This window comes from Eretmochelys imbricata, chromosome 5 (assembly GCF_965152235.1).
Source record: "Eretmochelys imbricata isolate rEreImb1 chromosome 5, rEreImb1.hap1, whole genome shotgun sequence".
NCBI classification, from domain to species: Eukaryota; Metazoa; Chordata; order Testudines; family Cheloniidae; genus Eretmochelys; species Eretmochelys imbricata.
Window position 1 is genome coordinate 52,304,341 of NC_135576.1, and position 27,360 is coordinate 52,331,700.

General features: G+C 42.2%; 3 protein-coding genes across 5 annotated transcripts in view; 1 reads left to right on the forward strand and 2 right to left on the reverse strand.

Moving 5' to 3' along the window:
• ATG10 (autophagy related 10) overlaps positions 1 to 12,139 on the forward strand; it is a 146,744-nt gene extending 134,605 nt beyond the window's left edge. For all 3 annotated transcript variants that reach the window (XM_077817143.1, XM_077817141.1, XM_077817142.1), the window contains exons 6-8: positions 4,647 to 4,744; positions 5,035 to 5,154; positions 5,567 to 12,139. In XM_077817143.1, the coding sequence (XP_077673269.1) occupies positions 4,647 to 4,744; positions 5,035 to 5,146 (210 nt within the window). In that variant the 3' untranslated portion in view covers positions 5,147 to 5,154; positions 5,567 to 12,139. The remainder of the gene's footprint in view (positions 1 to 4,646; positions 4,745 to 5,034; positions 5,155 to 5,566) is intronic.
• Positions 12,140 to 17,746: 5,607 nt separating this feature from the next.
• LOC144265025 (small ribosomal subunit protein uS12) lies at positions 17,747 to 20,500 on the reverse strand. Its single transcript, XM_077817146.1, has 4 exons — positions 20,353 to 20,500; positions 19,795 to 19,954; positions 18,419 to 18,539; positions 17,747 to 17,943 (listed from the first exon to the last, which is right to left on the reverse strand). The coding sequence occupies exons 1-4, from the start codon at positions 20,354 to 20,356 to the stop codon at positions 17,797 to 17,799; spliced, it is 432 nt and encodes a 143-aa protein (XP_077673272.1). The 5' UTR covers positions 20,357 to 20,500; the 3' UTR covers positions 17,747 to 17,796.
• Positions 20,501 to 22,150: 1,650 nt separating this feature from the next.
• On the reverse strand, positions 22,151 to 25,200 carry LOC144265024 (small ribosomal subunit protein uS12). The gene is made up of 4 exons (XM_077817145.1): positions 25,059 to 25,200; positions 24,501 to 24,660; positions 22,663 to 22,783; positions 22,151 to 22,344 (listed from the first exon to the last, which is right to left on the reverse strand). Exons 1-4 carry the CDS (start codon positions 25,060 to 25,062, stop codon positions 22,198 to 22,200), a joined length of 432 nt encoding a protein of 143 aa, XP_077673271.1. The 5' UTR covers positions 25,063 to 25,200; the 3' UTR covers positions 22,151 to 22,197.
• Positions 25,201 to 27,360: the final 2,160 nt, after the last annotated feature.

Genomic DNA, 27,360 nt, shown 5'->3' on the forward strand with positions numbered 1-27,360 from the left:
GCCTTCACAATATCCTCTGGCAAGGCATTCCACAGGTGCTATTCATTCCTATGATAATGCTTACATATGTATTGGCAACTGTCCATCACTTCTTTCTCAGAGGTGCAGATTCAGTGATTTAACCTTGAATTTACATTAAGCATGATAACAACTGGCTAACACAAGAATGGGGACATGATTGTGTACAGAACTTGGAATTCAGGATTTAGACAGACGTCCCAGCTTCAACAGGCCGCTTCACTTTCTCTCACTGATCCCTCAGCAGCCTTTTTCTTTGCCTCAGCCTGACCTTTCTGGAGGCTTTTGTGGTATGGTGCTTGGTGGACCTTGGCTAATGATGTGTTGTGATTTCCTGTGCTTCTGTGGCTTTTACACGAAAACATGCAGTACATTCAGTATGACACATATCCTTGACCTTCAGGTTTTGAACATTTCCAAGCAGCACAGCATTCATGTTATCTGATGTTTCTTATTTAGGACTGAGTACATCCTTGCACAATAGTGAATACATTTAAATTTCCGACTTTAGACACAGCTATTTGCTTGATGGGATTCCCTCCTACTCTCGCTGGTAAAGAAGGTCTTTAAAGTAAATATCTGTAATGTACTCCAATTTCCTGGATTAGAGCTGAACAAATAATTCACAGAGATTAGCTTGTGACGACACCCTTCTAAATATGGACCAAAGTGACACTGTCTTTTTCAGTGTGTCTTTCCTCATTCCCAGCAATGATGGCCTTTGCAGTAATGGAGTGGCAAGCTGTTTGCATGCCAGAAAGAGAATATTAAAAATAATACATGATTAAACCCACCTATGGAGAAATTCAGAGATATTCAATTAAAAGCTCAATGATCAACATGAGGGAAGAGCAGCTACAAACTATTGTAACAACCCACTTGCTTTTGTGTTGGCACTCTTGTTTCCCAGCAGCCAGGACAGGAAGAAGAGGTAAAGTGCTCCATTCCATTCCAGCAGATAAAAGGATGGCAGTTATCAGACACCCACGATGTAGATGTAGAGCCGTATATGAAAGTTGGAGGGACTAAGGAAGGACAGTAGTAGGCTTGTAAAAATCCCTGCTGCAATCTTATCAGCCGGGTGGGACAGGAATGTTCCTCCTGCTGGGTGCAGATGCACCCAGCTCTTTCATATGTACATCTGGCTCAGAGGTATCTGGGAAATGTTTCAGGCTCCAGGCATCATTAAGTTACAAAGCAAGGAGGTACTTGAAGAGAAAAGATGTAGAACAATGAATTAATACGATGTTACATAAAACAATAGGTCTGCATTCCTGACTCAGCTTAAGGATGTTTTGCCCAGCTCAGTGCAGTATCAAGCCAAATATGGACTGCAAGACACTGAGGAGAAAATGTGAATATTCAGCTAGTGAAATTATTTTTGTGCCCTGTATAAGCAAGCAAAATCAAGAACTAAATGAATCACCTTTGTTAATTTGGGAGGTGAACATATCTCTTTGCACTATTCGTTATATTTAAGGGTGCTGGGACTAATTGCTTATTTGCTGTGCAATTATTTTTTTTTGTGCGAGAGGGGTGTAATAGTATGTAAACAGCATTAAATATCTTTTTAATACCTCCAAGGAATACCACTTTCCTGAACTCTGTCTTTTAGAGACAGACTGATTCAGACTAGCAGCTGAATGGCAGAGATACTTAATTCACACAGGCACTTGTTTCTCAGTGCAGAATGGCATCAGTTCACTATTACTGACAGCAGATGGTAGCAGTCTTGCATGAATTAACTTTTTGCACTGAAGAGGTAAAACAAAGAGGTCTGAAAATATTTTCAGCCTCTGAATGTTACGTTAAAGAAAATGCTGGCTACCCCAATCTGCATGTTTTTAGCACTAGAACAAAGTGTCCTGCCACTGTCAGAGGGCCCTCAGTTATTATATGAATATTTAAAATGCTGTGGGGCAAATCCTGATCTCAATAAAGGCAATGGAAGAACATCCCCTGATTTCAGTAGGACCAGGATTTGTCCCTGATATAGGCTGGGGAATGGAGGAAATAGGAGTTTTTCCATTACACTGCAGGGAGACTAAGTCTATGAGCATTTTGCTGGTGAGTGTAGGCAAAGACGTAGATCTTTCAATAAAATACAGCCAAACCACTGCTGAAATCTGGCCCCAGAGCTGGTGTATCTAGCCGCATGGAGTAAGGGCCTCCCCAAGTAGTGTAAAACCAGTATTGTGGCTTCTGTACTGCCACTTTTCCCTGTTGCCGGTACAGAGTGCATTTAAGGGCCTACAGCCAGGATGCCTCCATCACGCCAATCCCCAGCTACAGTTTCAAGCCCTGCACAGAGACAAGCTTGGACTGGGAGAGTACAAAGATGAACTTTTTGCTCACTTTATATACATGCTCACATCCCCTGTTCTTCGCCCCACTGAGTTGCAGTACGAGGTTCTTGGCCCTAAAGATCTGGCTCAGTAGCATCTAAACTAAGTACAGGTATTGTGTAAAAACAACAGGGTACCTGTTCCTGTTTTGGGTGTTCCTATTTCGATATTTTACTTTTCTGGAATCACTTTCAGATTGCTCCTGTCTGTGACATACTAGATGCTTACGTCCCTTGCTGAGTGCGGAGATGAAGTAGGATTCTGTTTGTTTTGGTGCAGTGGTACCTTAGCAGTGTTAAAGCAAATTAATTTCCCCAGTGTGAGAGTCAGACGTGCTAATCTGTTGATACAATTACAGATGAGGTCATTGTTAAAGTTTTGCATTAGAGTGCCAGTTTGAGTGAGTCGGGGCGTGTATTGCTTGTGTGATGACTGTGAAAGCCTTATGAAACATTGCACTGTTATCAACAGTGTTGTAAGTGATATCAAGGTGGAATGGAACACACAGAACCTTCCCCTTCACTTCTTAATTCATGAGGCGGGATTTGATAGCAGCCTTCAACTACATGAACAGGAGTTCCAAAGAATCATAGAATCATAGAATATCAGGGTTGGAAGGGACCCCAGAAGGTCATCTAGTCCAACCCCCTGCTCGAAGCAGGACCAATTCCCAGTTAAATCATCCCAGCCAGGGCTTTGTCAAGCCTGACCTTAAAAACCTCTAAGGAAGGAGATTCTACCACCTCCCTAGGTAACGCATTCCAGTGTTTCACCACCCTCTTAGTGAAAAAGTTTTTCCTAATATCCAATCTAAACCTCCCCCACTGCAACTTGAGACCATTACTCCTCATTCTCCCATCTGTTATCACTGAGAACAGTCTAGATCCATCCTCTTTGGAACCCCCTTTCAGGTAGTTGAAAGCAGCTATCAAATCCCCCCTCATTCTTCTCTTCTGCAGGCTAAACAATCCCAGCTCCCTCAGCCTCTCCTCATAAGATGGATGGAACAAAGCTGTTTCCAGTGGTGGCAGATGACAGAACAAGAAGCGATGGTCTCAAGTTGCAGTGGGGGAGGTCTAGTTTGGATATTTGGAAAAAACTATTTCACTAGCAGGGTGGTGAAGCACTGGAATGGGTTACCTAAGAAGGTGGTGGAATCTCCATCCTTAGAAGTTTTTAAGACCCAGCTTGACAAAGCCCTGGCTGGGATGATTTAGTTGGGGTTGGTCCTGCTTTGAGCAGGGGGTTGGACTAGACGACCTCCTGAGGTCTCTTCCAACCCTAATTTTCTATGATTCCATGCTTTTAATACTTGTGGTGGATGAGGTATGTCCTGCCACATAGTTAACTGTCACTAAACATGTTTTTGGTTTGTTAATATGCTGTGTTTTTTGTGAAGAAAACTGCAGTTCTCTGTTTGTATGGACTGGAAAATAACCTCTGTTCATATGGACTAGAGCTCAGGGCCGTTACCAGTTGGAGGAAGTTAGCCCTGAGACCCCCCCACTCCCAGTCTGATCCCCAGATAAAACCATCTTTGCCCTTCAACTTGGCAAGACCCAAGGATCAGGATTAGAGGGCTTGTCTACACATACAGCAGCGCAGCTGCGCTGTTGTAGCACTTTAGTAAAGATGCTACTATGCCAACAGGAAAGAGCCTCCTGTCGGGATAATCAATCCACCCTCATGAGAGGCGGTAGCTATGCTGACAGAGAAGTGCTCCCGTCGACATAGCACTGTCTACACCGGGCATTAGGTTTGTATTACTAGGTTGCTCAGGGGTGTGGATTTTTCAGACCCCTGAGCGATGTAGTTATGTCAACATACGTTTGTAGTATAGAGCTGGCCTAAGATTGTCAAGGAACTATTCAGTGGAGGCTCCTCTGCCGGGGTAGGCATTACATTGTGTCAGAACACACTTTTAAATGGCAACTTTGCCCACTTGCTTTCAGCTGTTAACTTTTTCGCTGCTGTTACAAGTAACCTGAGCTGCTTTTGAAAATCTTTGCATCATAATTAAAATGATAGCATAACCTACACGGTACACTTATTTCTATTTCAGAATTAGAAACTGTACACTTGAATATTGATTGCTTAAATGCCTTTAGTGTTATTAAAAACAGGAGTCAAATTACATTTTGTGTAACTTCACTGAAGTGAGCTGTTGAATTACGCTATGAAGGAATTGGCCCTTTTTTTTTTTTTTTTTTTTGGTTCAAATAGCATGTTGTATCTTTTCCTAAAGCCATTTTGATAATAAAGCCAACTGATGGATTCTTTCAGGAGCACCCATTACTTGGTCAACCATTCTTTGTCCTTCATCCCTGCCGGACTAATGAATTCATGGCTCCTGTATTGGCTAATTCACGAAGAGAGAACAGGTGAGGAATACCAGTGCAGTTTGTGAGGCGATAATAAGATGTTTAATATATGTAAATCAATTGTCTACACTTGCAAGGTCAGAACAGTCAAGAAATTGTCATCCCCAATCTGTGTGTAGTAAAACTCTGTGTTTTCACTTAAATCCCGTAAGTTAAAATAGACTCAAAGTGTGTAAAGCATTAGTAACTTCATATTAAAGAAAGTTGTCTGGTATAAGGTGACTTTCAGGCACAAATCTGAACATCAGTAAAGATTTTTGTAATACATGCATGTTTTCTTTGTTTTTTAGGAATATAAACTACATTACATCATGGCTGAGTATTGTAGGCCCAGTTGTGGGGCTAAATCTACCTCTGAGTTATGCAAAACTAGTGTCTGAACAGAATACAAAAGCAGATTAAATCTAACGGTAAGAGGGGAATGGCATTTTTTTAGTCTCATATAAAATCAGATTCTAGTTTGTAAGCATTTCAGCTTTTACTTCTGACCTTTCAACTCAGGAGTACCTAGGATTTTCCATCTGACAATTTACACACAGTCACTCCCTGTGTCATTGCCATTTTGCTTTGCACAGGAGAGCTGAGCTGAGGTCCCTCTGGCACTCTGCCAACACCCTTCTTAATAGCCAGGAAGGATCTCCATTGAAAGTCACAGTGTTGATGCTCTGTGTACTGGGACTGCTGTTTCAGCAATATCAGAGCTTCTTGGCTTAACTCCTCCAGTGCGCATTTAATGGTGTGATCTAATGTACTTGCCCTGCAGTGATTTTTATTTTGCCTCCTCCACTGCTTCTAATTCCTTGTTCAATGTCTCCACTTCAGGGCCCCAAGTTGAAGCACAGGTATTTGAGAATTGTAAAGCGATTGCAGCCTTGTCTGCGACAGACCTGACACAAACTACCCAGTTCCCTGACAGTCAGCAGAGCTCAGTAAGGCTTGCCATTCGGGGCTCTTCCCCCCTGGCAGCAACATGCTTGATGACCGCGGAACACCTAAGAGCTGGCTGCAAAAGTGACACCTCACATTCCACCCGGACACAAGCTCCATTCCATGTGGCAACGCTGACTCTTTAGGATTCACTTGCTCATTTCCTACCTCAGATTCTCCCTCCTTTTTTCTCTGGGTTTGGTCTTTACTGAGACTGTATCAGAACACCTATAAAAGGCTGAGTTTTCTGGCATGGGATTGAAACAGTGGATTTAATTCTACTCTGAAAGGTATCAGACAGCACCACTGTGTATCTAGAGAAGTATGCTATCAGTCTGCAGACGTTCCACAGTGATGCAGTTATATATGTGAACGTGGGCTTGATTCCATTTTAGGGTTAGTATGTTACCTGGAGAGGATAGGGACACTTAATTGCCAAAACTCTGATCATCAGATACCTCAGGGTGTATTGGAGAATGTATTGTATACGTATTGCTTAATTGAATGAATGGGTCAGAACTGTAGATGAATAGTACTAATAGTCTATGTATTGGTTAAAATTATACAATTCTACAATTCAGGGTGCCTCAGTACAATCATGTGAGCATGCCACTTCTTCCTTCTTCACTACTTCTAAAGGGTTTTGTCTCCAAGGGAAGGTACTGTTGTAGTAAATTAGCATTTCTGGTTGAGCTAGTCATTATTCAGGAGTAAAGGCCTGATCCTGCAATCCTTACTTAAGCTAAACTCCCACTCATATCAATGGAGTTTTGAGAAAGTAGAGATTGCATAATAGGGCGCCAAGATCAGCAAAAAAACAGGTTAGAAATAACTTTAGTGTGACAGTCAGTTTTGATTCCTTCTGAATCATGTTTTGTTCCAAGTGTTCTGCATTTATTTTGTACAGTTTCTCAGTAGATAAGAATTACAGATTTTGCCTTTACATGTTCAATGAAGATGACACTTACATGGGGAGTCAAATATTAGAATATGTTGGATCAAAACTGCAAATGTAAAATTTATGGGATTTAAAAATCTGTGGTCTGAGAAGTTTTATCATCATGTTTTTAATTTAGTTCCATCATGTGTGTGATGTAAAACATAATACAATCCTTAAAATGCTATTGACAAAGTAAAATTGTTTTGCCAGGCCATTTGGAATTTATAGTAAATGATACTAAAACACATTATTTATCCTATACTGGATTCTAATAATCTGTGATACCTTTGTTCCCTCCATGACTTGTAAAATGTAGTTCTTTGTTGACTTCTCATGACAGCAGTCAGATTGCCTTCTTTTCAAAACATTTGGTTATGTATGTTTTATTGTAAACAATATCTGTATCCTATTTCACACATTGAAAGAAGAATTATTTCTCTTTATACACGAGGAGAAACAAATTACAGGAAAATAATATGATTTTAAATCTGTGTTTAGAAGCCCAGATGCTCAGCCCTGCTTCATGCCCTTTGTGCTGCTTCAGTGAAGCAAAGGGGCTCAAACAACCAGCTGAAGATTCCCAGCTGGTCAGTCTAGCCAACTTTGCACCAACTGCTTCTTCCTCCATCCCAGCATAGGATGAGGCATGGCCAGAGCAAATTTTGCTTTGGCAATCCTGGGACACTGGAATGGCTGCTAGTCCCAATGCAAATTATAGAAGACTGCTCTCCTTGCCCCGAGGGTTGAATTATCTTCCACTGTCCTCGGAATCAGGCAGGGGAGGAACACAAAAAATACACAGTTCCATATACTTGCATGCACAGGTATGCACACATATGCACTAGGTGCACTGACTGCTGCATGGCCCTATTGGAGGATCTAGCTCATGGTTATCTTTCTGTAGCATCACAGATGTTACCCAGCATTGACCTATGGGTCAAATGTACAGAATAAACAAGTCCTTGCCCCCAAGAAATCCAATTTTTAAGATACAGGGCCAGTAAAATATGACACAGAATGCAGAGTAGGATTTAATGTATATAGCTGGAGTGCTTGTTTTAAAATATTCTTCCTAGGCTTAGTGTGGAGGATTCCTTGATAAAGAACCAACAGATACTCTTTTTCACTTTCAAGTCTTATTTATTGGACTAGTTTTTGGCCACCTGTCAGAAAATAGAAGTAACAAAATGGTTTGGAGTAAAATGTATTTGCATAGTTTCCTAGATATTTCTAGGAGACTAACACTTTCTGTTTTCCAGGCATAGCAGACTTGTTGATAATACCCCTTCCAGTCATGACTATTCTATACTATTGACCTGAGATAATCATTGTTCATAAGATTACAAGTTCCACAAAACACTGCCCTGGAGCGTTACTGTGAGTACGGTCTTTCTGTCCATGTGACAGCATTAGATAAATTAACTCATGGAATATAATTATAGACAAAGGAAGTTCAATTTGTATAATTTATTAATGCAGTTACTCATATGAGGCCACACCTCACCAGTCTCAAGTTATGCTAGCTAAGTATGAAGTTAGTCCAACAGAATGGACCCCCACCACCCTTCTGTTCAGTCAACGTTCCTTTACAGACCTGATTTTTTCTGTTTCATCCAAGCGTTACAAAGAAATGGGGTTGTCATGTGGACTGAGAAATCGACATTCAGTTTCTTTTATACGCAACAGTCCCCATTGTACAACATGGTTTTTCCTCTTTCATTTATCATTGTAAAGAAGACCCAGGATGATTTGGAAAAAGCATGGCACATTGTCTTTGATTTCAGATCTGTCCTTGAAGGGGTAAGCCCAGGCACATGCCACATGGGTAGCTGCACTGGTGACTTTTTTTTTTCAGTACATTCTTCCCACTATACCTCCAGGAGCACCCTTTGCCAATAACACCCTATGCCTGCTTTGAAAGGCAAACTGTTTCCAGTTTCTGAAGCCCATTCATCTCCAGCTGATAAACCCCTTCTAAATCCCAGCAGAGTAATAATGAGCACCTTGGTGCTGCCCTCACAGTTGTTTAGATACTATGATAATAGATACAAAATGTTAAGATAAATAGGTGGGTTACAGCAACTGGGAGAGTTGGACACATAGATGAGTGATCTGGCAAAACGCATCATACATCTCTTAACTTTGTTTATTTAGCACTAATAAACAACTAAAAATTCAGATCATTAAGATGGTTAGTTCAAAAATCCTCTGTATTTTGGCTAAGATGTCATCAGTAATAAAAAACATTTCGTATACGTAATCTAGTGACCTTCTAAAACATTTAACACGTTTACTCACAAAAATCGTATCTAATTTCAAAATTAGATCAATCACCAGTGCTATATTTTATTTTATTTGGCAAGTCCAAAACACCTAAATTTTTGGCAGCATAGGTTATTCTTTAAGTTTTGCAAAACTGCTACAGAAGAATTTTCAATTATAAAGCAGTTTTAAATCTCCTTAAGTTTCTTGTCTGAAATCTGGAAAGAAATATTGAGAAGCCTACTACTGGAGACTCTTTCTTAAAGGAAGCCACCAATACTTGCCTTTGATTACAAGAATCAGAGAATGTAACCAGCCACATGTGCTCAATTGCAGTTTGCCTTTGGTTTCCTGTAGGAGGCAGGAACACTGTTCTATATATGTATGCTTCTTTTTTGCATTCAGGCATAATCTGCTCCAGTAGAAAGTTTGGTTTTGCTTTGGTTATGGAAGAAATATTCTTTGAGTCAAATTATGTTCTCATTTTCATCAGTAGTGACTGCACTGATTTCAGTTTACACTGGACAACATTAGAGCAAGTCAAGTAACCTAAATTAATCCCTGTTCTGACTCCGTTGATTTCATTGACATTTTTCCAGGAACGAATTTGGGGCAATAGTTCTTTCCCAGTTAGCACAGCTGTGATTCAAAGAGTTATTGTAGACTCTTACATTTCAATGTATATTACACAGAATTTCAGTCCCAACCAAAAATATTGAGTAACTTCTATTCCATTATAACACAATCTGAAATGTGAAGTTCCTACTGGCTCCTATCATAGAATATCAGGGTTGTAAGGGACCTCAGGAGGTCATCTAGTCCAACCCCTTGCACCAAGCAGGACCAATCCCAATTTTTGCCCCAAATCCCTAAATGGGCCCCTCAAGGATTGAACTCACAACCCTGGGTTTAGCAGGCCAATGCTCAAACCACTGAGCTATCCCTACCCCCATTCAGTCATCTAAAAAGTCTAGCTTTTATGGTAATGTGTTATGTATCTTGTAAAAGACAGTTTTTAAAAATGTTTTTGTGATTCACCCCCTTAGCAATAAGAAAGGGAAGTCATAACAAGTGCTTACCAGCTGGAAGAGAAAGATACAGCTAGAAGTTCCTACTGCCCACTTTAGGGCTGCAGCTGCTTGACTGCTAAATTTAAAAGACCAGCTTGAGAACAGCATTCTGGGAAAGTACTGCTGGGGAGTGTTAGTGGGAATAGGAAAGTGCTGTGCTTACCACTGTTAGGCCCTATTTTTCATTAGGCTGTTACCAAGTTTTGTTTTTTTAAACTCCAATGAAACTTTCACTTAAGCATTCAAGGGACTGATAAAACTGTGACTTACTAGGGAGAATTTTTAACTGAAGGTTAGAGAGCCATTCACTTGTTTGATAAGAGGATGATGTTTATAGAAGATCTTATTGAACACCTTTCCCTATTCTCAAGCCTGTCAGAACACAACCTCCCTTTCTGCAGCACCAGTGGATTTTTAACTTGTGGTAACTTTGCTAGAGCAACATCCTGCGCTTAATTCACCCTGGAGGGTCATGTCTGGAGGAGAGCAGGCAGTTCGCTCCTCTGTGGTTGCTCTCCCTAAACCACACCAGCAGGCACTAGATAGGCACTAGATTCAGTGCCTCATTTGCCCATGTCTCCTTTTCCTAGTCGTTGCTGGCCAGCTTCAGGCTCATTGGCAGAGCAGAGTCTGTGCCAGTGGTGTAGCTAGGAGTGGAAATTTGGGTAGGTCCCAATTTATGGTGGATGGGCAATGACCAAAGTTCTGAGATCACAGCAAATCATTTATTTTGCATATTACTATACTAGATATATATTATTATTGTATATTATATTTATTTTAATTCTGGGGGGCCAAGATTGTAGGATGCAGAGAAGGATTTTGAGTGCATGGAGCCCAGGGACTGAGCTTGCCAGTGGAGACAGGCAATCCCCACAGCCTTTGGGTTGTCAGGGCTGGGGGTGCTGGTTAGCGCCTGTGCAGAGCCAGGCTCACTGACGGGCTGCAGGGCTCCTTGGTGTGCATGGGGTGGTACCGTCGGCGGCGAAGGCAGGCAGGCAGGCATGTGGATGCCCTGGCTATGCTGGAAGAGTGCCCATTAACAGTTCTGCCCTTGGGCCCAGAATTGCTGTCGGCAGGCCTGGACTCGGCTGACACCAAAGTTGTTTGGAATCCGGAGAAGTTTGCAGCCCTGGGTGGAGGCAGGGATGGGGCCAGCTATGGTGTTCTGCAGATGGACCAAGAGCCAACTTCTCTTAGCCAAGTCTCCCTGAACCTCAACCACATGGACATTGGCTTCTGCATTCACACTGGCTCAGATTTGGGTGGGCTTGGGTGCTAATTGGGTAGGCCGTGTGGTCCACCCATGCCCACCCCTTGTGAGAAAATTTTCACCACCAGTGATCTGCATCGCTGGGTTACACCGCTGGAAGCTGGCTGAATCAACCTCCCATCTCCTCAACTTCAACATGACACCTTTAGTGTACAGCACCTTGAAATGCAGAGGGAAAAGCTCATGTTGCTGGCTATGCTCCATATTTGATGCTTCCTCCACCTCCAGAGCCAACAAGAGCCCACACTGGCTGAGCATGTGTGGTAAAAGATTTGGCAAACTGTAGAAATGAGCTAATCCTTTTTCTCTTTGCACCTGATCCAAAATAAAATCCTGAACTGTTACTAGTAGATCATAGCCAAGCTTTACTTGGCCCGGATAAGACTGAGCCAGATGCTGGAGATACTGTTCTCCAAGCATCATAAGGTTTATTCTCTCACATCCTAAAGTTAGCTGTCACTTGCCTACTGTGGTCAACCATCTGCTTTAATATTTATATATGCCCTGCTTTATGAAGCAGGAACATTGACTAGTGTTGATGAAAGAATCACACAGCAAAGCGGAACTAGTTCTTTCTTCTCCAGGCTCCTCTCTGCTGTATTTCTATTGATTTCTGTTTTGGGGGATTTGGCTTTTATAGCGGGTGGTTGTCAAGATTTATAAAGTGTAAAGCCATTTGTATAGGAAGGTCAAATATCTGAGTTACTCTTTAATTTATTTGGGCTTTGACTTCCTTTCCGGAGCATCTTTTATTCCAAATAACACAAGTCAGAGCTCCTCCAAGCTGGTAGAATACACAAATGTGTTCTCTGGACAAATCCTGACGCCATTTGCTAACTCACCCGTTTGACGTGTCGGTTTAGTCTGTATAACCTAATAGCATGGGTTCATTAAACAAATTAAAATTCAACTTGAAACAAAGTACTAGCCTTGATGCTTCTTTGTGCCATTCTCCCATTTCCATGGCCGCCTTCCGCACCACCCGTGCCAAACCCTCACTGAAATCCTTCCTCCCAATTCACTCCTGCTGAATTGCCTGCAAGGAGTTGAAAAGATATCTGACGTAAGGAAAAAAAACAAAAAAAGGTAGATGTGCATATGCCTGAGTCTCCACCTGATTTTATTGTTGGCACCCGTGTTCTTCCTCTCTGTGCCCCCCCCCCCTTTTTTTTCTTTGTTTGTGTATGGCCTTTTACATGTTGAATTGAGATGGTGAGTTCTTCAGGACAGGGAGAATGTCTGTTTCTCTGTAGCACCAGATGCTTTCAGGTCCCCAAAGGCTGTAAGGGGAATGGAATACTTAGCCCTTCAAAACTTTGATCCTATTAAAAGTTAGATTCAACACTCTGAACAGCTTTCTAGTTTTCAGCCTCCCCTCCCTTTTTTAAAAACTTTCTCCCTCATCATACCAATAGCAGCCCCTAGTGGCAGAAGTAGCTCATGACAACTCTGCATTAGGAAACTGCATTTAACCAGCTTGAACACTTACCAGCCTGAACACTTCTACCACTTCATTTTAATACTTCCCTTTGACATCTTTCTTGCTTGATGATGTTGAAATAGTTTTCCTCAATATTTCTGGAAGCTGCTCTAATTCCTAGTGGCTTTTTCTGAACCAGAGTAGTGAGTTTAAAAAACCCAACTGATATTCCATGAATGAATAGTAGGGACTGAGCTTCAGGTTCCTGATGAGCTAACTACAGCCTCACACTAGCCCGAATCCCACCACCAGCAATTGTTTACAATAGTGTTTGTAAGTGAAGGCCAACATTTTCAGACATGCTCCCTAACTGTGCAATCAACAATGATATAGGCCCATTACCAAAGACAGATGGTAAAATTAATAATGGTGCAAAAAAGGAATAAGTGTTAAACAAATACTTCTGTTCTGTATTTGGAAAGATACAGGATGATGCACTAATATCACATGACAACAAAGTCCTTTCCAATCTCTCAGCAACTAAAGAGAATGTGATAAACAAATTGGCATGCCTGGATAACTTGTATCCAAAAGTCCTAAAAGAGTTGGCTGAGATAATCTCTGGCCTGATTGTTATTTTTTAATAAATATTGGCAATCTAGAAGACTTGAAGAATGTTAATGTCAAGCCAATAGTCTAAAAAGATGACACAGGTAATTATAGGCTGGTTAGCCTGACAACAGTTCTGGACAAATAATGGGAAAAGCTGATATAGATTCAACCAATAAAGAATTAAAAAGCTAGAAATATGAATGGTGCCAGTCAATATGGGTTCTACAGAAAATAGGTTTTGTCTCATAGTTTCTTAAAGACAGAAAGGATCATCATGATCATAGGTTGACCTCCTGCACATCACAGGCTACAGAATCTCACCCATCCACTCCTGTAATAGACCCTAACCTCTGGCTGAGTTACTGAAGTCCTCAAATCTTGATCTAGAGACTTCAAGTTACAGAGAGTCCACCGTTTACTCTAATGCAAAGCACCAAGTGGCCTGTGTTCCATGCTGGAGAGGAAGGTGAAAAATCCCAGGGATTCTGCCACTATGACCAAGGGCAAATTCTTTTCCAACCCCAAATAAGGCGATCAGTTAGACCTTGAGCACGTGGGCAACTCACAAGCCAGACACCTGGGAAAGGGTTTTATTAACTCACCATCCCCTCCATAAAGTTATCAAGCTCAGTCTTAAGTTTTTTTGCCTCCACTACTCCCCTTAGAAGGCTGTTCCAGAACTTCACACCTCTGATCGTTAGAAACCTTTGTCTAATTTCAAGTCTAAACTTGTTGATGGCCATTTAACATCCATTTGTTCTTGTGTGAACATTGCCACTTAAATAACTCCTCTCCTTTCCTGGTGTTTATTCCTCTGATGTATTTAGAGAACAACCATATCTCCCCTCAGCCTTTGTTGTTAAGCTGAACAAGCCTCACTCTTTATGTCTCCTCTCATAAGAGAGGTTCCTCTGATCATCCTAATAGCCCTTCTCTGCACCTGTTCCAGTTTGAATTCATCATTCTTAAACAGAATTGCACATAGTATTCTAGATGAGGGCTCACCAGTGCCTTGTAGAATGGTACTGACACTTCCCAGTCTACTTGAACGACCTCACTTGATGCACCCTAGGATTGTATTAGCCTCTTGCACAGCCACATCACATTGGTGGCTCATCATCATCCTGTGATCAACAACTAATCCAGGCCTTTCTCCTCCTCTGGCATTTCCCATTGATAAGTCCCCAGCTTATAGCAAAGATTATTATTAGTCCGTTAAGTGCATGACCTGCACCGTTGACTATTAAATTTCCTCCTATTTCTATTACTCCAATTTTCAACGTCATCCATATTTTCTTGTATGATATTCTAGTCTGCCTCTGTATATGTGTCATCCACAAATTTTATTAACACACGCCCATTTTTTGTGGCAAGGTCACTAATGAAAATGTTACATAAGATTGGGCCCAAGACTGATCCTTGAGGAACTCCACTAGTAACCTCCCTCCAGCCTGATAGTTCACCTTTCAGTATGACCCCTTGTAGTCTCCCCTTTAATCAGATCCTTACCCACCTTTTACTCTTGTATTAATCGCCATCTTCTCCTGCTAACTTATAACTTCCCATGTGGAACAGTATCAAATGCTTTATTGAAATCCATGTTGATTAGATCTACTGCATTTCCTCTATCTAAAAAAAATCAAGTTATCTTCTCAAAGAAAGAGATCAGGTTGGTCTGGCATGATCTACCTTTAGTAAAAGCATGTTGTACTTTATCCCAATTACTGTTTACCTCTGTGTTTTTAGTTATTCTCCCTCAAAATTTGTTCTAGGGCCTTGCATACAATTGAGGTCAAGCTAAGGGGTCTGTAGTTTTCCAGATCACTTCTCCCCTCCCCATTTTAAATATAAGTACTATATTTGCAATTGTCCAGTCATATGGTATGCCCCTTGAGTTTATGGATTCATTAAAAATCCTTGCTAATGGATTGCAATGTCATGTGCCTGTTCCTTTAATACTCTCCATCCAAGAATATCTCCCCTCCCTCCTTCCCCTGTTTTGGTCCCATTAAGGTGTTTAAGTTTAGCTTCCACCTCACAGTGTAATTTTACTTCCATATCCTTGTTAGCCACCCTGCTACTGCCCTAAAGCTCATTATTTTTATTAAAAACTGAGGCAAAGTATTCCTTTAGGTGTGGGGCCAAGCCTAGATTATCTAATCTCCACCCCATCCTCAGTGCTTAGCAGTCCCACTTCTTTCCTTGTTTTCTTTATTTATATGGCTAAATAACATTTTAATATTGGTTTTAATTTCCTTTGCAAGGTCCAACTCTGGTTGGATTGTGGCAGTTCTTCTTCCCTATACTTTCTGACCTCCGAGAGGTAGATTTCCTTGCTGATCCATCCCTTGCAGACTTTGTGCTTTCTTTTAATCACCTGTTTGAGATGCTTGTTCATTCAGTTTCACCTGCAACCTTTCCTTATAATTTTTCTCCTTGCTTAGGATCCAGGCTCCAGCTACTTGAAGTCAAAGCTGATTAAACTAATTCCAAGCCTCCTCCACATTCAGTGCCTTGAGTTCTTCAGTCCAGTCCACTTTCCTAACTCCCTTTTTATTTACCTTTCAAAATCAAGGTCCCTAGTTACAGACCTTTTTTTTTTATTTATTCTTTCATTTAGTTTAAACTGAATTAACTTGTGATCACTTGAACCCTTATCCTCTACAACCAGTTACTCTATTTTTTTCACCAAATAGTCTCTGAACCAACAAGAGGTGATGCCATTTTAGATTTAGCATTGGTAAGTAGCAATCACATCCAGGAAAATCTGGGCCCACCTTTATCAGGTAGCATTTGTCCTCCAATCTATATCTGGGAAATTAAAGCCTTCCACAATTTGTCAAGCATATGTGATTTCATTTTTTGATTTGATTACAAGTTTGATTGATAAAGATAATGGCATGTAACTTTTGTAAGGTGTTTGACTTGTGGTACTAAGACATTTTGATTAAAAAAATTATACAGTTAAATAAAACACATTATATGGGTTAAGAACAGGCTAACAGATCTCAGAAAGTAGTTGTCAATGATACTGTGGCAAAAAGGACTAATGAGATCTGTTCAACAGGAGTAGGGTGGTGATTTTACCTATGTATACACAACTGAGACAAACACTAGAATGTCTAGTTCTGGTGTCCATATTTTAAAAATACTGAAAAACTGGAGTTGGTGCAGAAAGAATGCCACAAGTGATTCAAGGGCTGAAGAAAATGCATAACACAGTGAGAGACTTAAAGAGCTCAACCTGTTCACTTATCAGAAAGACAGAGAGATGACTTGATTATGGTGTAAAAGTAGATTCCTGAAGAAAAAAATACGAGGTATTAAAGGGTTCTTCAACCTAGCAAAAAAGGGTATAAAAAAGAAGCATAAAGCTAGAGAGATTTTAAATCAGAAATAAGGCACAGTTTTTTTTAAAAAAAGTGATGGTGATAAACCACTGAAACAAACTACAAAGGGATGTGGTAGACTCCCCTTCCTTTGGTGTTTTCAAACACTGGATGCCTTTTTGAAAGATATGCTTTAGTCAGAGTATTGGGCTCAATATACGAGCAGTTGAGTGAAATTTGATGGTCTGTCTGATATGTAGAAAACTAGATGATCTAATGGTCCCTCTGGCCTTAAAATCTCCAAGTTACGGGCCTCAGTTTTTGCATACTTAGACACCATGTATTTGGTTGTCAGGGGCAGTTCTGCCAAGCACTCCCAAGTTTACCTCAGCAAGCACTTACTAGTTAGAAGGAAATCTTACATTTCAATAACGTATTCTTAGCTGCACTTTAACTGGGTCTGGTTGAATATTTATCAAAACTGCTTAATGGATGTTTTGTTCTTCCCTGACAAAAACATTTCTTGGGAATTGAGAGTTTTTGGGCTAATTTTCCAAGGAAAGCAAAAACATTGCTTCTGAAGTACTGCTATAGTGCCTCTTGTTTCCTGTTCTATGGAACAGGCTCCCCATTGGACTTCACAATGTACCTCCTCCCCACATCAAAGGGGAAAACTATGATTCATCATGGGAGAAATAGTCCAACCAGGGAATGGGAGCATGAAGCACCCATACTATAGACTCCGTGAGGCATCATTTTAGAATTGAAAAAGTCTGGATTTAGTTTTGCCAAAACCTTGAAATTTTCCACAAGAAAAAAGAGCTAGTTTTCCAACCAGCTCCACTCTTAACTTAAACTCAAAGAGATCCAATACTATTTGTATGCTAAAATCTGGTTTTAGAGTATCTTTACAAATATCTTGTAAGCCTCCAGCTAAGTAAAACCGATATAACAAATGCTACAGTAGTGCACAGCAGTACTGATGGAATTAAGAAACTTGAACACCTTTATCCTGATCACTTGTAAGGCATTTCTTATTACAAGAAAAAGAAGTTAGTGGCAAACAAGGCACTACAGATGTTGGAACACAGTTACACACGTTATTTACAAACAATTCATTTAGAAAATCAACACTATTCTCATAAAAAAATTTTTAAAAATACAAGAGGTTTCTTTAAATGAAAATTTTTATTGACATCCTTAACAGAGTAACAAAAGTTTATGATCTTGGTCTCTCCTTCTTGCCTTTGTACAAGGCTAAGAGGGAAACATTGGCTACTTTGACAACCTTGAAGCGAACTCCAGGAATATCACCAACAGCGTGACCTTTCCGACCAAAGCCAGCAACCAGAACTTCATCGTTTTCCTAGAATTAGAACAGGAAACACTGCAGTTGCACAGCAATCAACATCAGATTTATGCATGTGTCTGAAACACAATGTATCTTTTGGCTACTCTGAGAAATCAGAGCATTCCAAATTTGACCCAAGAGCTTTAAGCATATCACAACCCCTCCCAGGAAAGGCCAGCCAAAACAAAAAGAAGTGTTGTGGTCAGATATAAAAAGACTTGGAACTTTAGTCCCTTCAACGTTTTGGTAGGAACAAATATTAGCTAAGACACTCCTTTGCTTTGTAACAGCACAGCTGAGGCATGATGTGGCAGATGGAAGGTGAAAGAGCACTTCTAATGTCTGTCTTCTGCCCATCATCTTGTCTAAGTGCAGCAAGCATGGCCCCTGCTTGTGCCATCCCCCAGTTCAGCCAAATACATTTGGGAGAAGTTTTTGCTTTTAACATACAACTAGTTTTCTGTAGTTCATTTTCTGATAAATTATTCACCTCAATGAAATTCAAGCAACCATCATTAGGAACAAAGGCTGTTATTTTCTTGCCATTCTTGATCAGCTGGACTCGGACACATTTCCTGATGGCTGAATTGGGCTGTTTAGCCTCTACACCACTGAAACGGAAATACATGAAAAAGCATCACTGACATTCTGCTTGACTATTTTAGCACGTCTATTAGAACATCAAGAACTGCTACATTAAACATGCTGGATCACTTTGTACACCTCCATTCTATGGAGAAAGTACTATAAAACCCAACATTTAATGGACAATTACTGAAACACAGCTTGTCTAGTACCTTGGTACAAGAAAGAATAATACCCCAAATGGTCCCTTCGCTTCCTAAATATTTGAGCCAATACTTTGGGGTTGGGGGTGGAGAGGGAAAAGTTCCATGGGGACAAATGCTAACTTAATGAAACTGCAAATTAGAAACACTACAATGGCACCCTGGAGGCTTGAGCAGCTACTAGGATAGTCTAGCCTCCTAAATAAGATGCTTAAAAATGCTGACAGGAACGCAGGCATAAAGTCTTTATGTTCTGATTTTTATTTGGGAAGAGAGAAGGGGACTTTAGAGGCGGGTGGTAATTGCAGACAAATACAGATTGAAACAAAAAATCAAGTCCAGGTATTAGTGGCTGAATAAAATATGGTAAGCATTTAAATTTAAACCAGAATTGTAGACATCAAATGGCATGATGGCAAACATCTTTCAGTCCTGATAACAAACAAGAAATAGCTCCAGTGCTGTTAATTTAATGCATAATAGCCATTTGTCCAAAAAACACCATGTAAATCTGTAGATTGATGGGCTTTATTCAAAAAATGCCCAGCACTAAATTAGTACAAACATCGTAGTGAATTTTTCCACTGGACCTGATTTTCAAAAATTCAGAATTTCTATAGCTCCAACAGTTTTCAATGGGATCTGAGAGGACTCAGGACTTCTGAAAGCCACGCCCACTCCCTTTTTCAGCAGTATATCTCTTTAACCTTCAAATTTAAGAAGCCTTCCACTCTGAAGATAAATAGTTTTATTTTGAAAGTCATTTAATAAGGTTAACAGTATGTTGCACAAATCAAGCACAAAGACCTCTGAACTTCAACAGAACCTAACTAAAAATGTATGTAGTAATCGTACATACTGCAGAAAGCAACATAGCCCTCCAGATTCAAGTGCTGATGCAGAAACAATGCCTGTTAACCACATATAATGTGTGATAAACGACTTATAGAGCTGGACACAGTTACAATGAAGTTAAACAGCATTTACTTTAGCACTCAGTAGAGTTGCTGCAAACTACTCACAGTAGCTGGAGTGTATTTCTCCAGCTACCCGCCACAAGCAGTTCAGTTGTACTTACACTTTTTCCAGGACAATTCCCTTCGCATGGGAAGCTCCTCCAAAGGGGTTAGCTTTCAGGGCAGTACCCAAGTGGGCCTTCTTGTATTGCTTGTCATGCCATTTCTGATCCCGTCGGTGGCTGCGCAGCTTTCTAGCGGTGCGAAGCCCACGGCACTTACCTAAACAACAAAATTTTGCGGGATACAGAAAAACAATCCATCAATGCCGCACGCTACAAACACGAGGCAGCAGCGCCCAGCTAAACCGGATGCAGAATCTAAGCGACCGGGTCAACCTGGGACCCAGAGGCAGATTGTTCAAGTCTCAGGAACGCCCGGAGCTGCTACCCGCCTAACGCCCCTGAGCACCCCCGATGCCCGCCCGCCCCGCAGCGCTGCGATCCCGGGGGTGGGGTGGGGGAGGCGGACGGGGAGAGGGGACCGCCGGGCTCGGACCGCCGCGCGTTAAGGGGGATTCGTTTCCTTTAGCAGTTCGGAAAACCGAGCCACCCACTGAGCGCGGCGGCGGCGGCTCCGTTCTCGGAGGCCCGACCTCACTCCCGGCCCCGGGCGCTCACCCATTGCGCTGCCGCTGGCCCAAGCCGCAGAGAGAGAGACCCGGCATGCACCGCGGCTTCTACACGCCGCTGCGAGGACCCCGCGCGAGGTGGCGTGGCCGCGCCTGATGGAAAACAGAGAGGAAAAGTAAGCGGCACACCCGGAAATGGGAGTTGTAGAGAAAACTACAATTCCCAGAATGCATCACGCTTCCAGGCGTCAAGCCTGTCCAGCTCTTCCCCTCCCTGGGACATGCCGTGGCCCTTGGCTGCGTGCCCCAGCCTCACCACCCCCTGGGCGGCTGCCCCCATCTGAGCTGGGTAGGCACGATATGGGCAAGGGACCTGCTCCATTTCTGCAGGCAAATGTGTGTCCTCGCAGCCTCCCTCCCAGGGCCTGGTGCCTGCCCCTGGCACAGTTCTGCACCCATTGGCATCAGTGTGCATGGTTTGGTCTCACATTGCAGCATTGCCAACCCTGAGATTCTCCTGAATTCAGGAGCTGAGTGTACCAGAAAAACACCAATATTATAAGACTTACGATAACATCACAAAAGTTACAATACTGATCCCATGAAGGACAGTTAAAGAAAAAACCCCTAAGCCATCTCCCTCTGTTATAGCTGAGGGAATTAATTTTGCCCTTGCATATTTTATTCATTCAGCTTCTCCTCTCTTTGCTTCTTTAAATTGGTCAATTGAGTTCATATTTGTTCTGCAACTATATACATTCTAGGCCGTGTTCAGATCAAGGTGAGTTGCAGTGAGCCACGCCCTTGTTGCCTGCGGCCAGCACCCTCCTGTTGCTGTAATGTGGGTGAAAGGCCTCCACGAGCCACATGCTCAGAGCAGACAACAAAGGTGCAGATGCCCTCAACGGGCTGTTACAGTTAGAGACTGAGGCATTCAGGGTTGCAGCAACCACGAACCCTCTGCATCGTACCTCAGGACCCCACTTTAGTCCTGTAGCTTTACCTTAGAGGACAATGGGCATCCTCACCCTGCGCATACAGTGATCACAATCCTACAAACATCCATGCTGTTAGACTAGGTGGATGGAGGAAGGACACTGGTGCAGCTGTTACATCCCAGATACCGCCAAGGAAGTTCAAGCAGAAATAATTAAATCATATCATCTTAAAGAAGCTAGCGACCCTATAAAGATATCCTGATCTGTTATTCGTTTGCCATCTCTAGATTCTTCGGCTTCTTTTTTGTGAGTGTAAAATTCATGGGGAGGGAAAGCAGGTGAATGTATTAATTTAACAGAATTTGTGGAAGTGTCTCAACCTAAATCTGGCTCCTGCCACTGTAAGTGCCTCTCTCCTCTGATTTAGTAACAGCAAGTGGAGTAGTCATGGTAGATGTAATTCGATCGACATAGTGTCAGTGGAAATACTACACTGCTTATGTTGACTGTTACTGGCTTTCAAGAGCTTTCCCACAATGCCCCACACTGATAATACAATTGATGCAAGTGCACCACCTGTGCACACACTAGCAATTTTATAACTGTGGTGGCTGTATACAGACGTAAGTTAGGTCAACATAATTTTGTAGTGTAGACATGGCTTTAGAAAAGATACTAGATCTAACTGCACGTTAAATTAGGAACATCCACTTTTCTGCATTTATACAGGGAATTTTTAATTTAGTTTAGAGTAAATAAAACCAAATTTCATTTAAAAAATAGTTTCATGTTTTCAGGTACTAGCACAATATTTTAAGTGTCTCAAAAAGCAACAGTACACTCAAAAAATGTTCATCAGAACATGTGCCCCAATATTTCATTGCATGAAGGACTTGAAAAACCACACCATTTATCAAACTGAAGTTTATTAGTAGCCTAGATGGCTCGACAGGAATTTATGATCGTGGTCTCTCTTTCTTGCCTTTGTACAAGGCTAAGAGAGAAACATTGGCTACTTTGACAACCTTGAAGCGGACACCAGGAATGTCACCAACAGCATGACCCTTCCGACCAAAGCCAGCAACCAGAACTTCATCATTTTCCTACAGTGAAAGAAAGGAAGATTAATTGACTGAAAATTGTTTGTTACTAAGTACAAACGAGAACCCAAATATAAAGTTTAAGAATATTTAGAAAAGCAAATTGCACTGGTTGAACAAACCCTTTACATGTAAATGTACTGTAACTGCTCATGTTTTGATTAAGATACTTGAAATTTAAAAATAATATTACTAAGCAGACAGTAATAATTTCCTTCAGATGACCAAGTGCCACTGGACAGATAGGGCCAATAAGGTAACTTTGAGCTGTATTACATGGAGCCAATTCACAACAAAAAGTTTTAGGGATTCATTGTTCACCTCAATGAAGTTCAAGCAACCATCATTAGGAACAAAGGCTGTTATTTTCTTGCCGTTCTTGATCAGCTGGACTCGGACACATTTCCTGATGGCTGAATTGGGCTGCTTAGCCTCTACACCACTGAAATGAAAAAAAGTAATTGCTGTAACTGAAAGTAGCCATCGGCTGGCATCAATTGTATAATGTACATAGTAATCACTAAACTAAAAAATAAATCTCTCAACGTCCTTGCAGCATTTGAAATTGGAGCAGAATGGTATAAAAGAAGCAGTTTCTTTAATAAATGCAACAGAGCTGTAATAAAGAGTCGGCTCTTCAAATTAATACCCGCAGCTCTTTAGAGTGTATCAGCTCTTCTCTTCAGGATCAGCTTCAGAATCCTTCTACCTCTTTCCCTCTATGTCCATACTATACACCCAACTCTAATTCAGTTTCCACATTCAGGAATAATCATAAAGGAAACTGCCACGTATAATTTTTAAAGGGTTTTGTTTGGTAAAATAATTTAACATTTTTTTAACCAAAATTGTTAATTTCTGTTTTAATACATCTCATGAAGCCAAATGTCCCTCATCAAAGTAAAAAAACAAAAAAAAAACCAAACCACTGCATCATTAACTGACAGCATGGCCGAAGAGTCTAAGAAGCTGCATTAAGCCTCCCAATTCTTGGACAATGCAGAGGAGAGCAACAAAAATGATAAAAGATTTAGAAAACTTGACCTATGAGGAAAAGTGAAAAAACTGGGAATCTTTAGTATTGAGAAAAGAGATGCAGGAGGAACCTGGTAACAATCTTTATATCTGAAGAGTGATCAATTGCTCTCCATGTCCACTGAAAGTGACACTAGAAATAGCGGGCTTAATCTACAACAAGAGAGATTTAGGTTAGCAATTAGGAAAAAACTAACCATAAGGATAATTAAGCACAGGAATAGACTTCTAAGATGGGTTGTAGCATCTGCATCACTGGAATTGTTAAGAACGGATTAGACAAACACCAGTCAGCAATGGTGTTGGTATACTTGGTCTTGCCTCAGCACAGGGGACTGGACTAGATGATCTCTCCAGGTCCCTTCCCCGCCTTATATGTCTATGTTCCTATTAAAATGGCAGTCACAACCAAAATATACAACTTTTGAATGGACTCAAACTGATGTTACTAACAGCTCCTTTGAAATTCACTCATCACTAAAGATTTTCTTTAACAGCATTTTCTTCTCCTACTAACCTAAGAAGTTCATATTTTCTTTCTGGAGAGCAGCTACTCATGTTGGAGAAATGATACCCCCTTTTTGAAGGGTCAGATACAAAGCATAGCTACTTCCCAGACCAAGCAGATATATTGATTCATATTCTTGGGGAGAAGGAAGTTAGGGAAAAAAGGTAGCAACAACTGCAAACATAGTTCATATTTGTTAAGCACAAGGGAAAACTATGTTAAAACACAGGATTCACAAACAATCCTCTAAATCCCAAATATGGCTATCTAAGAACCACTGGTCTTTCAGGTGTTATGTACAATAATGTTGCGAGGGTACAGTGTGTAAAGTAGACAGACATTTGATGACCCGGACCTAACTGTTAAGTTCAACTATAAAAATGAAGAGAAACCCTGAAACTCTGCCTTTTGTAAAATCATTCAGGGCAAGGGATAGTGAAGAAATTAGGGTTACTTTTTTGCAATCAGTAGAGATGCAGCTAAAATTAACAAAGTCTGCAAATATATTATGATCATATGTTACTAGGTGGAGCAAAACAACCCTACCAGACGATATGCAAATAAACAGTACAAGTTCGCAGCTTGTCTCATCAATATACACTTGGATTTCACGTACACTTTTTCCAGGACAATTCCCTTCGCATGGGAAGCTCCTCCAAAGGGGTTAGCTTTTAGGGCAGTACCCAAGTGGGCCTTCTTGTACTGCTTGTCATGCCATTTCTGATCCCGTCGGTGGCTGCGCAGCTTTCTAGCGGTGCGAAGCCCACGGCACTTACCTAAACAACAAAATGTTGCGGGATACAGAAAAACAATCCATCAATGCCGCACGCTACAAACACGAGGCAGCAGCGCCCAGCTAAACCGGATGCAGAATCTAAGCGACCGGGTCAACCTGGGACCCAGAGGCAGATTGTTCAAGTCTCAGGAACGCCCGGAGCTGCTACCCGCCTAACGCCCCTGAGCACCCCCGATGCCCGCCCGCCCCGCAGCGCTGCGATCCCGGGGGTGGGGTGGGGGAGGCGGACGGGGAGAGGGGACCGCCGAGCTCGGACCGCCGCGCGTTAAGGGGGATTCGTTTCCTTTAGCAGTTCAGAAAACCGAGCCACCCACTGAGCGCGGCGGCGGCGGCTCCGTTCTCGGAGGCCCGACCTCACTCCCGGCCCCGGGCGCTCACCCATTGCGCTACCGCTGGCCCAAGCCGCAGAGAGAGAGACCCGGCATGCACCGCGGCTTCTACACGCCGCTGCGAGGACCCCGCGCGAGGCGGCCTGGCCGCGCCTGATGGAAAACGCCGCTCCGGCGCGGAGACAGTCGCAAAATCAATGACGGCGCCGCCGGCAGCAAGAAGGGGCACACCCAGAAGTGGGAGCCGTTGTCAGGGAAACTGCAACTCCCAGAATGCATCGCGCAGCCGCCACCTGCTGTTTTCGGCCTTCCCGTGTGGCATGCCGTTGGCTGTGTGCCCTGCTCCCCATGCTACGGCTGCCCCGGCCTCTCTTCCCTTCCTCTTGGCGGAGCCGCAGTCTCCCCGCACCGAGGTGGCTGACCCCAGCTGAGACCCGCCCTGGTGCTGGAGTTGCCAATTTTGTTTGGACCTATTCCTGGAGGTTTCGTCACATGACATCTTTAATTAATGATGAATCTTTAATTCCTGGAGACTCCAGGCCAATGCTGGAGGTTTGGCAACCATACCTGGTGCTACTGGGCAGGTGCGATACAGGCAAGGGGCCTGCTCCATTTCAGCGGGCGAATGTGTGTCCTTGCACCCTCCCTCCCGAATTCTGGTGCCTACCCCGGGCTCCGTTCTGCGCCCATTGGTGTCAGCGGGAGGCAGCATGTGTGCAGGGTTTCACAGAACCAGGACTGGAAGGGACCTCAAGAGGTCTTCTAGTCCAGTCCCCTGCACTCATGGCAGGACGAAGTATTATCTAGATCCGGGTTCTCAAACTTCATTGCACCATGACCGCTTTCTGACAACAAAAATTACTACACGATTCCAGGAGGGGGGGGGACTGAAGCCTGAGCCCACTCAAGCCCCACCGCCCCAGGCAGGGGGGCTAAAGCAAAGCTCAAGGGCTTCAGCCCTGGGCAGGGAGCCTGTAACCTGAGCCCCGCTTTCACATAGCAAGCCTTTGAGTGTGACCCCCCCTTATTAATTAATTTGTTTTATATATTTAACACCATTATAAATGCTGGAGGCAAAGCAGGGTTTGGGGTGGAGGCTGACAACTCGTGACATCCCAAGTAATAATCTCGTGATCTGTTCAGGGATCCTGACCCCTAGTTTGAGAACCCCTGATCTAAATCATTGATGAAGATATTGAACAGAACTAGACCCAGAACTGATCTCTGCGGGACCCCACTTGTTATGCTCTTCCAGCATGACTGTGAACCACTGATAACTACTCTCTGGAAATGATTTTCCAACCAGTTATGCACCCACCTTATAGTAGCTCCATCTAGGTTGCATTTCGGTAGTTTGTATATGAGAATGTCATGCGAGACAGTATCAAAAGTTTTACTAAAGTCATGATACACCACATCTACTGCTTCCCCCCATCCACAAGGCTTGTTACCTTGTCAAAGCAGCTAACAGGTTGGTTTGACACGATTTGTTCTTGACAAATCCATGCTGACTTACTTATCACCTTATTATCTTCTAGTTTGGTCTCATATTGCAGCATTGCCAACCCCAAGCATTCAGAAAGCATGAGCCAAGGACCCCCAGAATCACGAGGTTGGCTTACAAAGCACACAGTCTCACCAGATAACAACACTCAGATGTCTATTCACCTTCTCATGTTTGTGCCTTTGGGGGGTCACGTTTTCCAGGTTTTCCAGGTTTTCTCCACAACCATAAGGGAAAGAAAGTTACATTTTTTAGGTACAGCTGAGATTCTCACATACCCACTGTCATAATCATACAGCTAAGGGTAGCATAAAATCCCTCCTTTGCCTGTAAAGGGTTAAGAAGCTCAGATAACCTGGTTGTCACCTGACCAAAAGGACCAATAAGGAGGGAAGATACTTTCAAATCTGTGGGGGAAGGTTTTTGTTTTGTGCTTCTTTTTTTTCCTCTCTGGGACAGTGAGGAACCAGGGCAGGGAAAATACATCTCCTAAAGCCATACCTGAACTAAGCATCTAAGATTACTAATTGTAAGTAATAGGAAGGAAATGCGTTAGATTATCTTTTGGTTTAGCTTGTGAATTTTCCCTAGGCTAAGAGGGAAGTTTATTCCTGTTTTTTTTGTAACTTTAAAGTTTTGCCTAGAGGGGAATCCTCTGTGTTTTGAATCTGATCACCCTGTAAAATTATCTTCCATCCTGATTTTACAGAGGTGCTTCTTTTACTTTTTCTTTATAATAAAGTTCTGGTTTTGAGAACCTGATTGGTTTTTAGTGTCCTAAAAACCAAGGGGCTGGTCTGTGCTCACCTTGTTTACTCTCAAGCCTCCCCAGGAAAGGGGGTGAAGG